The sequence below is a fragment of the Squalius cephalus genome (genome assembly GCF_949319135.1).
Source record: "Squalius cephalus genome assembly, chromosome: 5".
Taxonomy (NCBI): Eukaryota; Metazoa; Chordata; class Actinopteri; order Cypriniformes; family Leuciscidae; genus Squalius; species Squalius cephalus.
Window position 1 is genome coordinate 51,207,222 of NC_137126.1, and position 14,296 is coordinate 51,221,517.

Sequence of the window (14,296 nt, forward strand, 5' to 3'; positions counted from 1 at the left end):
AAGGTCTATGCTAGCAGTTATAGCCTAACCCAAGGTCTATGCTAGCAGTTATAGCCTAACCCAAGGTCTACGCTTGCAGTTATAGCCTAAACCAAGGTCTACGCTAGCAGTTATAGCCTATCCCAAGGTCTAAGCTAGCAGTTCTAGCCTAACCCAAGGTCTACGCTAGCAGTGATAGCCTAACCCAAGGTCTACGCTAGCAGTTCTAGCCTAACCCAAGGTCTACGCTAGCAGTTATAGCCTAACCCAAGGTCTACGCTTGCAGTTATAGCCTAAACCAAGGTCTATGCTAGCAGTTATAGCCTAACCCAAGGTCTAAGCTAGCAGTTATAGCTTAAGCCAAGGTCTACGCTAGCAGTTATAGCCTAACCCAAGGTCTATGCTAGCAGTTATAGCCTAACACAAGGTCTACGCTAGCAGTTATAGCCTAACACAAGGTCTACGCTAGCAGTTATAGCCTAACCCAAGGTCTATGCTAGCAGTTATAGCCTAACCCAAGGTCTACGCTAGCAGTTCTAGCTTAAACCAAGGTCTACGCTAGCAGTTATGGCCTAAACCAAGGTCTACGCTAGCAATTATAGCCTAACCCAAGGTCTAAGCTAGCAGTTATAGCTTAAGCCAAGGTCTACGCTAGCAGTTATAGCCTAACCCAAGGTCTATGCTAGCAGTTATAGCCTAACACAAGGTCTACGCTAGCAGTTATAGCCTAACCCAAGGTCTATGCTAGCAGTTATAGCCTAACCCAAGGTCTACGCTAGCAGTTCTAGCTTAAACCAAGGTCTACGCTAGCAGTTATGGCCTAAACCAAGGTCTACGCTAGCAATTATAGCCTAAACCAAGGTCTACGCTAGCAGTTATGGCCTAAACCAAGGTCTACGCTAGCAGTTATAGCCTATCCCAAGGTCTACGCTAGCAGTTATAGCCTAACACAAGGTCTACGCTAGCAGTTATAGCCTAACACAAGGTCTACGCTAGCAGTTATAGCCTATCACAAGGTCTACGCTAGCAGTTATAGCCTATCCCAAGGTCTACGCTAGCAGTTATAGCCTATCCCAAGGTCTAAGCTAGCAGTTATAGCCTATCCCAAGGTCTACACTAGCAGTTCTAGCCTAAACCAAGGTCTACGCTAGCAGTTCTAGCCTATCCCAAGGTCTAAGCTAGCAGTTCTAGCCTATCCCAAGGTCTAAGCTAGCAGTTATAGCCTATCCCAAGGTCTACACTAGCAGTTCTAGCCTAAACCAAGGTCTACGCTAGCAGTTATAGCCTATCCCAAGGTCTACACTAGCAGTTCTAGCCTAAACCAAGGTCTACGCTAGCAGTTCTAGCCTATCCCAAGGTTTAAGCTAGCAGTTATAGCCTATCCCAAGGTCTACGCTAGCAGTTATGGCCTAAACCAAGGTCTACGCTAGCAGTTATAGCCTATCCCAAGGTCTATGCTAGCAGTTATAACCTAACCCAAGGTCTATGCTAGCAGTTATAGCCTAACACAAGGTCTACGCTAGCAGTTATAGCCTAACACAAGGTCTACGCTAGCAGTTATAGCCTAACACAAGGTCTATGCTAGCAGTTATAGCCTAACCCAAGGTCTATGCTAGCAGTTATAGCCTAACACAAGGTCTACGCTAGCAGTTATAGCCTAACACAAGGTCTACGCTAGCAGCTAGCAGTTATAGCCTAACACAAGGTCTACGCTAGCAGTTATAGCCTAACACAAGGTCTATGCTAGCAGTTATAGCCTAACCCAAGGTCTATGCTAGCAGTTATAGCCTAACCCAAGGTCTATGCTAGCAGTTATAGCCTAACACAAGGTCTACGCTAGCAGTTATAGCCTAACACAAGGTCTATGCTAGCAGTTATAGCCTAACCCAAGGTCTATGCTAGCAGTTATAGCCTAACACAAGGTCTACGCTAGCAGTTATAGCCTAACACAAGGTCTATGCTAGCAGTTATAGCCTAACACAAGGTCTAAGCTAGAAGTTATAGCCTAACCCAAGCAGTTATAGCCTAACCCAAGGTCTACGCTAGCAGTTATAGCCTATCCCAAGGTCTAAGCTAGCAGTTCTAGCCTAAACCAAGGTCTACGCTAGCAGTTATAGCCTATCCCAAGGTCTAAGCTAGCAGTTCTAACCTAACCCAAGGTCTACGCTAGCAGTTCTAGCCTATCCCAAGGTCTAAGCTAGCAGTTCTAGCCTATCCCAAGGTCTACACTAGCAGTTCTAGCCTAACCCAAGGTCTATGCTAGCAGTTATAGCCTAACCCAAGGTCTATGCTAGCAGTTATAGCCTAACCCAAGGTCTACGCTTGCAGTTATAGCCTAAACCAAGGTCTACGCTAGCAGTTATAGCCTATCCCAAGGTCTAAGCTAGCAGTTCTAGCCTAACCCAAGGTCTACGCTAGCAGTGATAGCCTAACCCAAGGTCTACGCTAGCAGTTCTAGCCTAACCCAAGGTCTACGCTAGCAGTTATAGCCTAACCCAAGGTCTACGCTTGCAGTTATAGCCTAAACCAAGGTCTACGCTAGCAGTTATAGCCTATCCCAAGGTCTAAGCTAGCAGTTCTAGCCTAACCCAAGGTCTACGCTAGCAGTTATAGCCTAACCCAAGGTCTACGCTAGCAGTTATAGCCTAACCCAAGGTCTACGCTAGCAGTTATAGCCTAACCCAAGGTCTACGCTAGCAGTTCTAGCCTTGTGATATTTAGAAGGATATTGATTAATACCTTGATTATAATCCCTCATTAGACACTGAAGCATCAGTGGATTCCAGAACCATCAGAACACAATGGCGGGTCAGAGGCCCGTGAGCCGCGGGTCATTCAGCGCCGGACGCCCACCGACAGCCATCAGAGTCAGCACTGCGGTGAGTGTGTGTGTGTGTGTGTGTGTGTGTGTGTTAGGGGTCACAGACGGCCATCAGAGTCAGCACTGCGGTGAGTGTGTGTGTGTGTGTGTGTGTGTTTGGGGTCACAGACGGCCATCAGAGTCAGCACTGCGGTGAGTGTGTGTGTGTGTGTGTGTGTGTGTGTGTGTTAGGGGTCACAGACGGCCATCAGAGTCAGCACTGCGGTGAGTGTGTGTGTGTGTGTGTTAGGGGTCACAGACGGCCATCAGAGTCAGCACTGCGGTGAATGTGTGTGTGTGTGTGTGTGTGTGTGTGTGTGTGTGTGTGTTAGGGGTCACAGACAGCCATCAGAGTCAGCACTGCGGTGAGTGTGTGTGTGTGTGTGTGTGTGTGTGTGTTAGGGGTCACAGACGGCCATCAGAGTCAGCACTGCGGTGAGTGTGTGTGTGTGTGTGTGTGTGTTTGGGGTCACAGACGGCCATCAGAGTCAGCACTGCGGTGAGTGTGTGTGTGTGTGTGTGTGTGTGTGTGTGTGTTAGGGGTCACAGACGGCCATCAGAGTCAGCACTGCGGTGAGTGTGTGTGTGTGTGTGTTAGGGGTCACAGACGGCCATCAGAGTCAGCACTGCGGTGAATGTGTGTGTGTGTGTGTGTGTGTGTGTGTGTGTGTGTGTGTGTGTGTGTTAGGGGTCACAGACAGCCATCAGAGTCAGCACTGCGGTGAGTGTGTGTGTGTGTGTGTGTGTGTGTGTGTGTTAGGGGTCACAGACGGCCATCAGAGTCAGCACTGCAGTGAATGTGTGTGTGTGTGTGTGTGTGTGTGTGTGTGTGTCGCAGGTGGTGATAGTGTAAGATCGCACTGATGAGTGTGTGTGTGTGTGTGTGTCACAGGCCCCGGGGACCGCTCGTCCCGGCACCAGAGCAGGACCCATGGCCGCCGCGGGGGTTCTATCCGCTCAGATCAGAGTGGCGGATCGGCCCGTGACTCAGCAGGGCCTCAGCGGGATGAAGACCAGCGGGAAAGGTGGGTGTGTGTGTGTGTGTGTGTGTGTGTGTGTGTGTGTGTGTGTGTGTGTGTGTGTGTGTGTGTGTGTAGAAGACCGGCGGGAAAGGTGGAGCTCCTCTGTTCTGCTGGATCAGTGTTAGTGTTAGTTTCAGACTGATGTGAGATCAGTGTTAGTGTCAGACTGATGTGAGATCAGTGTTAGTGTCAGACTGATGTGAGATCAGTGCTAGTGTCAGACTGATGTGAGATCAGTGCTAGTGTCAGACTGATGTGAGATCAGTGCTAGTGTCAGACTGATGTGAGATCAGTGTTAGTGTCAGACTGATGTGAGATCAGTGCTAGTGTCAGACTGATGTGAGATCAGTGTTAGTGTCAGACTGATGTGAGATCAGTGCTAGTGTCAGACTGATGTGAGATCAGTGTTAGTTTCAGACTGATGTGAGATCAGTGTTAGTGTCAGACTGATGTGAGATCAGTGCTAGTGTCAGACTGATGTGAGATCAGTGTTAGTGTCAGACTGATGTGAGATCAGTGTTAGTGTCAGACTGATGTGAGATCAGTGCTAGTGTCAGACTGATGTGAGATCAGTGTTAGTGTCAGACTGATGTGAGATCAGTGCTAGTGTTAGACTGATGTGAGATCAGTGTTAGTGTCAGACTGATGTGAGATCAGTGTTAGTGTCAGACTGATGTGAGATCAGTGTTAGTGTCATGTTAGTGTCAGACTGATGTGAGATCAGTGCTAGTGTCAGACTGATGTGAGATCAGTGTTAGTGTCAGACTGATGTGAGATCAGTGCTAGTGTCAGACTGATGTGAGATCAGTGTTAGTGTCAGACTGATGTGAGATCAGTGTTAGTGTCAGACTGATGTGAGATCAGTGCTAGTGTCAGACTGATGTGAGATCAGTGCTAGTGTCAGACTGATGTGAGATCAGTGTTAGTGTCAGACTGATGTGAGATCAGTGTTAGTGTCAGACTGATGTGAGATCAGTGTTAGTGTCATGTTAGTGTCAGACTGATGTGAGATCAGTGTTAGTGTCAGACTGATGTGAGATCAGTGTTAGTGTCAGACTGATGTGAGATCAGTGTTAGTGTCAGACTGATGTGAGATCAGTGTTAGTGTCATGTTAGTGTCAGACTGATGTGAGATCAGTGTTAGTGTCAGACTGATGTGAGATCAGTGCTAGTGTCAGACTGATGTGAGATCAGTGCTAGTGTCAGACTGATGTGAGATCAGTGTTAGTGTCAGACTGATGTGAGATCAGTGCTAGTGTCAGACTGATGTGAGATCAGTGTTAGTGTCATGTTAGTGTCAGACTGATGTGAGATCAGTGCTAGTGTCAGACTGATGTGAGATCAGTGTTAGTGTCAGACTGATGTGAGATCAGTGTTAGTGTCAGACTGATGTGAGATCAGTGCTAGTGTCAGACTGATGTGAGATCAGTGTTAGTGTCAGACTGATGTGAGATCAGTGCTAGTGTCAGACTGATGTGAGATCAGTGCTAGTGTCAGACTGATGTGAGATCAGTGTTAGTGTCAGACTGATGTGAGATCAGTGTTAGTGTCAGACTGATGTGAGATCAGTGCTAGTGTCAGACTGATGTGAGATCAGTGTTAGTGTCAGACTGATGTGAGATCAGTGTTAGTGTCAGACTGATGTGAGATCAGTGCTAGTGTCAGACTGATGTGAGATCAGTGTTAGTGTCAGACTGATGTGAGATCAGTGCTAGTGTTAGACTGATGTGAGATCAGTGTTAGTGTCAGACTGATGTGAGATCAGTGTTAGTGTCAGACTGATGTGAGATCAGTGTTAGTGTCATGTTAGTGTCAGACTGATGTGAGATCAGTGCTAGTGTCAGACTGATGTGAGATCAGTGTTAGTGTCAGACTGATGTGAGATCAGTGCTAGTGTCAGACTGATGTGAGATCAGTGTTAGTGTCAGACTGATGTGAGATCAGTGTTAGTGTCAGACTGATGTGAGATCAGTGCTAGTGTCAGACTGATGTGAGATCAGTGCTAGTGTCAGACTGATGTGAGATCAGTGTTAGTGTCAGACTGATGTGAGATCAGTGTTAGTGTCAGACTGATGTGAGATCAGTGTTAGTGTCATGTTAGTGTCAGACTGATGTGAGATCAGTGTTAGTGTCAGACTGATGTGAGATCAGTGTTAGTGTCAGACTGATGTGAGATCAGTGTTAGTGTCAGACTGATGTGAGATCAGTGTTAGTGTCATGTTAGTGTCAGACTGATGTGAGATCAGTGTTAGTGTCAGACTGATGTGAGATCAGTGCTAGTGTCAGACTGATGTGAGATCAGTGCTAGTGTCAGACTGATGTGAGATCAGTGTTAGTGTCAGACTGATGTGAGATCAGTGCTAGTGTCAGACTGATGTGAGATCAGTGTTAGTGTCATGTTAGTGTCAGACTGATGTGAGATCAGTGCTAGTGTCAGACTGATGTGAGATCAGTGTTAGTGTCAGACTGATGTGAGATCAGTGTTAGTGTCAGACTGATGTGAGATCAGTGCTAGTGTCAGACTGATGTGAGATCAGTGTTAGTGTCAGACTGATGTGAGATCAGTGCTAGTGTCAGACTGATGTGAGATCAGTGCTAGTGTCAGACTGATGTGAGATCAGTGTTAGTGTCAGACTGATGTGAGATCAGTGCTAGTGTCAGACTGATGTGAGATCAGTGCTAGTGTCAGACTGATGTGAGATCAGTGTTAGTGTCAGACTGATGTGAGATCAGTGCTAGTGTCAGACTGATGTGAGATCAGTGTTAGTGTCAGACTGATGTGAGATCAGTGCTAGTGTCAGACTGATGTGAGATCAGTGTTAGTGTCAGACTGATGTGAGATCAGTGCTAGTGTCAGACTGATGTGAGATCAGTGTTAGTGTCAGACTGATGTGAGATCAGTGCTAGTGTCAGACTGATGTGAGATCAGTGCTAGTGTCAGACTGATGTGAGATCAGTGTTAGTGTCAGACTGATGTGAGATCAGTGCTAGTGTCAGACTGATGTGAGATCAGTGTTAGTGTCAGACTGATGTGAGATCAGTGTTAGTGTCAGACTGATGTGAGATCAGTGTTAGTGTCAGACTGATGTGAGATCAGTGTTAGTGTCAGACTGATGTGAGATCAGTGTTAGTGTCAGACTGATGTGAGATCAGTGCTAGTGTCAGACTGATGTGAGATCAGTGTTAGTGTCAGACTGATGTGAGATCAGTGCTAGTGTCAGACTGATGTGAGATCAGTGTTAGTGTCAGACTGATGTGAGATCAGTGCTAGTGTCAGACTGATGTGAGATCAGTGCTAGTGTCAGACTGATGTGAGATCAGTGTTAGTGTCAGACTGATGTGAGATCAGTGCTAGTGTCAGACTGATGTGAGATCAGTGTTAGTGTCAGACTGATGTGAGATCAGTGTTAGTGTCAGACTGATGTGAGATCAGTGTTAGTGTCAGACTGATGTGAGATCAGTGTTAGTGTCAGACTGATGTGAGATCAGTGTTAGTGTCAGACTGATGTGAGATCAGTGCTAGTGTCAGACTGATGTGAGATCAGTGTTAGTGTCAGACTGATGTGAGATCAGTGTTAGTGTCAGACTGATGTGAGATCAGTGCTAGTGTCAGACTGATGTGAGATCAGTGTTAGTGTCAGACTGATGTGAGATCAGTGCTAGTGTCAGACTGATGTGAGATCAGTGTTAGTGTCAGACTGATGTGAGATCAGTGTTAGTGTCATGTTAGTGAAAGACTGATGTGAGATCAGTGTTAGTGTCAGACTGATGTGAGATCAGTGTTAGTGTCAGACTGATGTGAGATCAGTGTTAGTGTTGTGAGATCAGTGTTAGTGTCAGACTGATGTGAGATCAGTGTTAGTGTCAGACTGATGTGAGATCAGTGTTAGTGTCAGACTGATGTGAGATCAGTGTTAGTGTCATGTTAGTGAAAGACTGATGTGAGATCAGTGTTAGTGTCAGACTGATGTGAGATCAGTGTTAGTGTCAGACTGATGTGAGATCAGTGTTAGTGTTGTGAGATCAGTGTTAGTGTCAGACTGATGTGAGATCAGTGCTAGTGTCAGACTGATGTGAGATCAGTGTTAGTGTCAGACTGATGTGAGATCAGTGTTAGTGTCAGACTGATGTGAGATCAGTGTTAGTGTTAGACTGATGTGAGATCAGTGTTAGTGTCAGACTGATGTGAGATCAGTGTTAGTGTCAGACTGATGTGAGATCAGTGTTAGTGTCAGACTGATGTGAGATCAGTGTTAGTGTCAGACTGATGTGAGATCAGTGTTAGTGTCAGACTGATGTGAGATCAGTGCTAGTGTCAGACTGATGTGAGATCAGTGTTAGTGTCAGACTGATGTGAGATCAGTGCTAGTGTCAGACTGATGTGAGATCAGTGTTAGTGTCAGACTGATGTGAGATCAGTGTTAGTGTCAGACTGATGTGAGATCAGTGCTAGTGTCAGACTGATGTGAGATCAGTGTTAGTGTCAGACTGATGTGAGATCAGTGTTAGTGTCAGACTGATGTGAGATCAGTGCTAGTGTCAGACTGATGTGAGATCAGTGCTAGTGTCAGACTGATGTGAGATCAGTGCTAGTGTCAGACTGATGTGAGATCAGTGTTAGTGTCAGACTGATGTGAGATCAGTGCTAGTGTCAGACTGATGTGAGATCAGTGTTAGTGTCAGACTGATGTGAGATCAGTGTTAGTGTCAGACTGATGTGAGATCAGTGCTAGTGTCAGACTGATGTGAGATCAGTGTTAGTGTCAGACTGATGTGAGATCAGTGCTAGTGTTAGACTGATGTGAGATCAGTGTTAGTGTCAGACTGATGTGAGATCAGTGTTAGTGTCAGACTGATGTGAGATCAGTGTTAGTGTCATGTTAGTGTCAGACTGATGTGAGATCAGTGCTAGTGTCAGACTGATGTGAGATCAGTGTTAGTGTCAGACTGATGTGAGATCAGTGCTAGTGTCAGACTGATGTGAGATCAGTGTTAGTGTCAGACTGATGTGAGATCAGTGTTAGTGTCAGACTGATGTGAGATCAGTGCTAGTGTCAGACTGATGTGAGATCAGTGCTAGTGTCAGACTGATGTGAGATCAGTGTTAGTGTCAGACTGATGTGAGATCAGTGTTAGTGTCAGACTGATGTGAGATCAGTGTTAGTGTCATGTTAGTGTCAGACTGATGTGAGATCAGTGTTAGTGTCAGACTGATGTGAGATCAGTGTTAGTGTCAGACTGATGTGAGATCAGTGTTAGTGTCAGACTGATGTGAGATCAGTGTTAGTGTCATGTTAGTGTCAGACTGATGTGAGATCAGTGTTAGTGTCAGACTGATGTGAGATCAGTGCTAGTGTCAGACTGATGTGAGATCAGTGCTAGTGTCAGACTGATGTGAGATCAGTGTTAGTGTCAGACTGATGTGAGATCAGTGCTAGTGTCAGACTGATGTGAGATCAGTGCTAGTGTCAGACTGATGTGAGATCAGTGTTAGTGTCAGACTGATGTGAGATCAGTGCTAGTGTTAGACTGATGTGAGATCAGTGTTAGTGTCAGACTGATGTGAGATCAGTGTTAGTGTCAGACTGATGTGAGATCAGTGTTAGTGTCAGACTGATGTGAGATCAGTGCTAGTGTTAGACTGATGTGAGATCAGTGTTAGTGTCAGACTGATGTGAGATCAGTGCTAGTGTTAGACTGATGTGAGATCAGTGCTAGTGTCAGACTGATGTGAGATCAGTGTTAGTGTCAGACTGATGTGAGATCAGTGCTAGTGTCAGACTGATGTGAGATCAGTGTTAGTGTCAGACTGATGTGAGATCAGTGCTAGTGTCAGACTGATGTGAGATCAGTGCTAGTGTCAGTGTCAGACTGATGTGAGATCAGTGCTAGTGTCAGACTGATGTGAGATCAGTGTTAGTGTCAGACTGATGTGAGATCAGTGTTAGTGTCAGACTGATGTGAGATCAGTGTTAGTGTCAGACTGATGTGAGATCAGTGCTAGTGTTAGACTGATGTGAGATCAGTGTTAGTGTCAGACTGATGTGAGATCAGTGCTAGTGTCAGACTGATGTGAGATCAGTGTTAGTGTCAGACTGATGTGAGATCAGTGCTAGTGTCAGACTGATGTGAGATCAGTGTTAGTGTCATGTTAGTGTCAGACTGATGTGAGATCAGTGCTAGTGTCAGACTGATGTGAGATCAGTGTTAGTGTCAGACTGATGTGAGATCAGTGTTAGTGTCAGACTGATGTGAGATCAGTGCTAGTGTCAGACTGATGTGAGATCAGTGTTAGTGTCAGACTGATGTGAGATCAGTGCTAGTGTCAGACTGATGTGAGATCAGTGCTAGTGTCAGACTGATGTGAGATCAGTGTTAGTGTCAGACTGATGTGAGATCAGTGCTAGTGTCAGACTGATGTGAGATCAGTGCTAGTGTCAGACTGATGTGAGATCAGTGTTAGTGTCAGACTGATGTGAGATCAGTGCTAGTGTCAGACTGATGTGAGATCAGTGTTAGTGTCAGACTGATGTGAGATCAGTGCTAGTGTCAGACTGATGTGAGATCAGTGTTAGTGTCAGACTGATGTGAGATCAGTGCTAGTGTCAGACTGATGTGAGATCAGTGTTAGTGTCAGACTGATGTGAGATCAGTGCTAGTGTCAGACTGATGTGAGATCAGTGCTAGTGTCAGACTGATGTGAGATCAGTGTTAGTGTCAGACTGATGTGAGATCAGTGCTAGTGTCAGACTGATGTGAGATCAGTGTTAGTGTCAGACTGATGTGAGATCAGTGTTAGTGTCAGACTGATGTGAGATCAGTGTTAGTGTCAGACTGATGTGAGATCAGTGTTAGTGTCAGACTGATGTGAGATCAGTGTTAGTGTCAGACTGATGTGAGATCAGTGCTAGTGTCAGACTGATGTGAGATCAGTGTTAGTGTCAGACTGATGTGAGATCAGTGTTAGTGTCAGACTGATGTGAGATCAGTGCTAGTGTCAGACTGATGTGAGATCAGTGTTAGTGTCAGACTGATGTGAGATCAGTGCTAGTGTCAGACTGATGTGAGATCAGTGTTAGTGTCAGACTGATGTGAGATCAGTGTTAGTGTCATGTTAGTGAAAGACTGATGTGAGATCAGTGTTAGTGTCAGACTGATGTGAGATCAGTGTTAGTGTCAGACTGATGTGAGATCAGTGTTAGTGTTGTGAGATCAGTGTTAGTGTCAGACTGATGTGAGATCAGTGCTAGTGTCAGACTGATGTGAGATCAGTGTTAGTGTCAGACTGATGTGAGATCAGTGTTAGTGTCAGACTGATGTGAGATCAGTGTTAGTGTCAGACTGATGTGAGATCAGTGTTAGTGTTGTGAGATCAGTGTTAGTGTCAGACTGATGTGAGATCAGTGCTAGTGTCAGACTGATGTGAGATCAGTGTTAGTGTCAGACTGATGTGAGATCAGTGTTAGTGTCAGACTGATGTGAGATCAGTGTTAGTGTCAGACTGATGTGAGATCAGTGTTAGTGTCAGACTGATGTGAGATCAGTGCTAGTGTCAGACTGATGTGAGATCAGTGCTAGTGTCAGACTGATGTGAGATCAGTGCTAGTGTCAGACTGATGTGAGATCAGTGCTAGTGTCAGACTGATGTGAGATCAGTGTTAGTGTCAGACTGATGTGAGATCAGTGCTAGTGTCAGACTGATGTGAGATCAGTGCTAGTGTCAGACTGATGTGAGATCAGTGTTAGTGTCAGACTGATGTGAGATCAGTGTTAGTGTCAGACTGATGTGAGATCAGTGTTAGTGTCAGACTGATGTGAGATCAGTGCTAGTGTCAGACTGATGTGAGATCAGTGCTAGTGTCAGACTGATGTGAGATCAGTGTTAGTGTCAGACTGATGTGAGATCAGTGTTAGTGTCAGACTGATGTGAGATCAGTGTTAGTGTCAGACTGATGTGAGATCAGTGCTAGTGTCAGACTGATGTGAGATCAGTGTTAGTGTCAGACTGATGTGAGATCAGTGCTAGTGTCAGACTGATGTGAGATCAGTGTTAGTGTCAGACTGATGTGAGATCAGTGTTGGTGTCAGACTGATGTGAGATCAGTGCTAGTGTCAGACTGATGTGAGATCAGTGTTAGTGTCAGACTGATGTGAGATCAGTGTTAGTGTCATGTTAGTGTCAGACTGATGTGAGATCAGTGTTAGTGTCATGTTAGTGTCAGACTGATGTGAGATCAGTGTTAGTGTCATGTTAGTGTCAGACTGATGTGAGATCAGTGCTAGTGTCAGACTGATGTGAGATCAGTGTTAGTGTTGTGAGATCAGTGTTAGTGTCAGACTGATGTGAGATCAGTGTTAGTGTCAGACTGATGTGAGATCAGTGCTAGTGTCAGACTGATGTGAGATCAGTGTTAGTGTTTTGAGATCAGTGTTAGTGTCAGACTGATGTGAGATCAGTGTTAGTGTCAGACTGATGTGAGATCAGTGTTAGTGTCAGACTGATGTGAGATCAGTGTTAGTGTCATGTTAGTGTCAGACTGATGTGAGATCAGTGCTAGTGTCAGACTGATGTGAGATCAGTGCTAGTGTCAGACTGATGTGAGATCAGTGTTAGTGTCAGACTGATGTGAGATCAGTGCTAGTGTCAGACTGATGTGAGATCAGTGCTAGTGTCAGACTGATGTGAGATCAGTGTTAGTGTCAGACTGATGTGAGATCAGTGCTAGTGTCAGACTGATGTGAGATCAGTGCTAGTGTCAGACTGATGTGAGATCAGTGTTAGTGTCAGACTGATGTGAGATCAGTGTTAGTGTCAGACTGATGTGAGATCAGTGCTAGTGTCAGACTGATGTGAGATCAGTGTTAGTGTCAGACTGATGTGAGATCAGTGCTAGTGTCAGACTGATGTGAGATCAGTGCTAGTGTCAGACTGATGTGAGATCAGTGCTAGTGTCAGACTGATGTGAGATCAGTGTTAGTGTCAGACTGATGTGAGATCAGTGTTAGTGTCAGACTGATGTGAGATCAGTGCTAGTGTCAGACTGATGTGAGATCAGTGTTAGTGTCAGACTGATGTGAGATCAGTGTTAGTGTCAGACTGATGTGAGATCAGTGCTAGTGTCAGACTGATGTGAGATCAGTGCTAGTGTCAGACTGATGTGAGATCAGTGTTAGTGTCAGACTGATGTGAGATCAGTGTTAGTGTCATGTTAGTGTCAGACTGATGTGAGATCAGTGTTAGTGTCAGACTGATGTGAGATCAGTGTTAGTGTCATGTTAGTGTCAGACTGATGTGAGATCAGTGCTAGTGTCAGACTGATGTGAGATCAGTGTTAGTGTTGTGAGATCAGTGTTAGTGTCATACTGATGTGAGATCAGTGTTAGTGTCAGACTGATGTGAGATCAGTGTTAGTGTCAGACTGATGTGAGATCAGTGTTAGTGTCAGACTGATGTGAGATCAGTGTTAGTGTCATGTTAGTGTCAGACTGATGTGAGATCAGTGCTAGTGTCAGACTGATGTGAGATCAGTGCTAGTGTCAGACTGATGTGAGATCAGTGCTAGTGTCAGACTGATGTGAGATCAGTGTTAGTGTCAGACTGATGTGAGATCAGTGTTAGTGTCAGACTGATGTGAGATCAGTGTTAGTGTCAGACTGATGTGAGATCAGTGCTAGTGTCAGACTGATGTGAGATCAGTGTTAGTGTCAGACTGATGTGAGATCAGTGTTAGTGTCATGTTAGTGTCAGACTGATGTGAGATCAGTGTTAGTGTCAGACTGATGTGAGATCAGTGTTAGTGTCATGTTAGTGTCAGACTGATGTGAGATCAGTGCTAGTGTCAGACTGATGTGAGATCAGTGTTAGTGTTGTGAGATCAGTGTTAGTGTCATACTGATGTGAGATCAGTGTTAGTGTCAGACTGATGTGAGATCAGTGTTAGTGTCAGACTGATGTGAGATCAGTGTTAGTGTCAGACTGATGTGAGATCAGTGTTAGTGTCATGTTAGTGTCAGACTGATGTGAGATCAGTGCTAGTGTCAGACTGATGTGAGATCAGTGCTAGTGTCAGACTGATGTGAGATCAGTGCTAGTGTCAGACTGATGTGAGATCAGTGTTAGTGTCAGACTGATGTGAGATCAGTGTTAGTGTCAGACTGATGTGAGATCAGTGCTAGTGTCAGACTGATGTGAGATCAGTGCTAGTGTCAGACTGATGTGAGATCAGTGCTAGTGTCAGACTGATGTGAGATCAGTGCTAGTGTCAGACTGATGTGAGATCAGTGTTAGTGTCAGACTGATGTGAGATCAGTGTTAGTGTCAGACTGATGTGAGATCAGTGCTAGTGTCAGACTGATGTGAGATCAGTGCTAGTGTCAGACTGATGTGAGATCAGTGTTAGTGTCAGACTGATGTGAGATCAGTGCTAGTGTCAGA

General features: G+C 45.3%; 1 protein-coding gene across 1 annotated transcript in view; it reads left to right on the top strand.

Annotated features, from left to right (window-relative positions):
• The window catches only part of ift74 (intraflagellar transport 74), a 61,445-nt gene that overhangs the window by 7,974 nt on the left and 39,175 nt on the right, over positions 1-14,296 (top strand). The window contains exons 2-3 of the mRNA XM_079871723.1: positions 2,741-2,858; positions 3,732-3,864. Coding sequence (XP_079727849.1) covers positions 2,781-2,858; positions 3,732-3,864 — 211 coding nt within the window. The 5' untranslated portion in view covers positions 2,741-2,780. The remainder of the gene's footprint in view (positions 1-2,740; positions 2,859-3,731; positions 3,865-14,296) is intronic.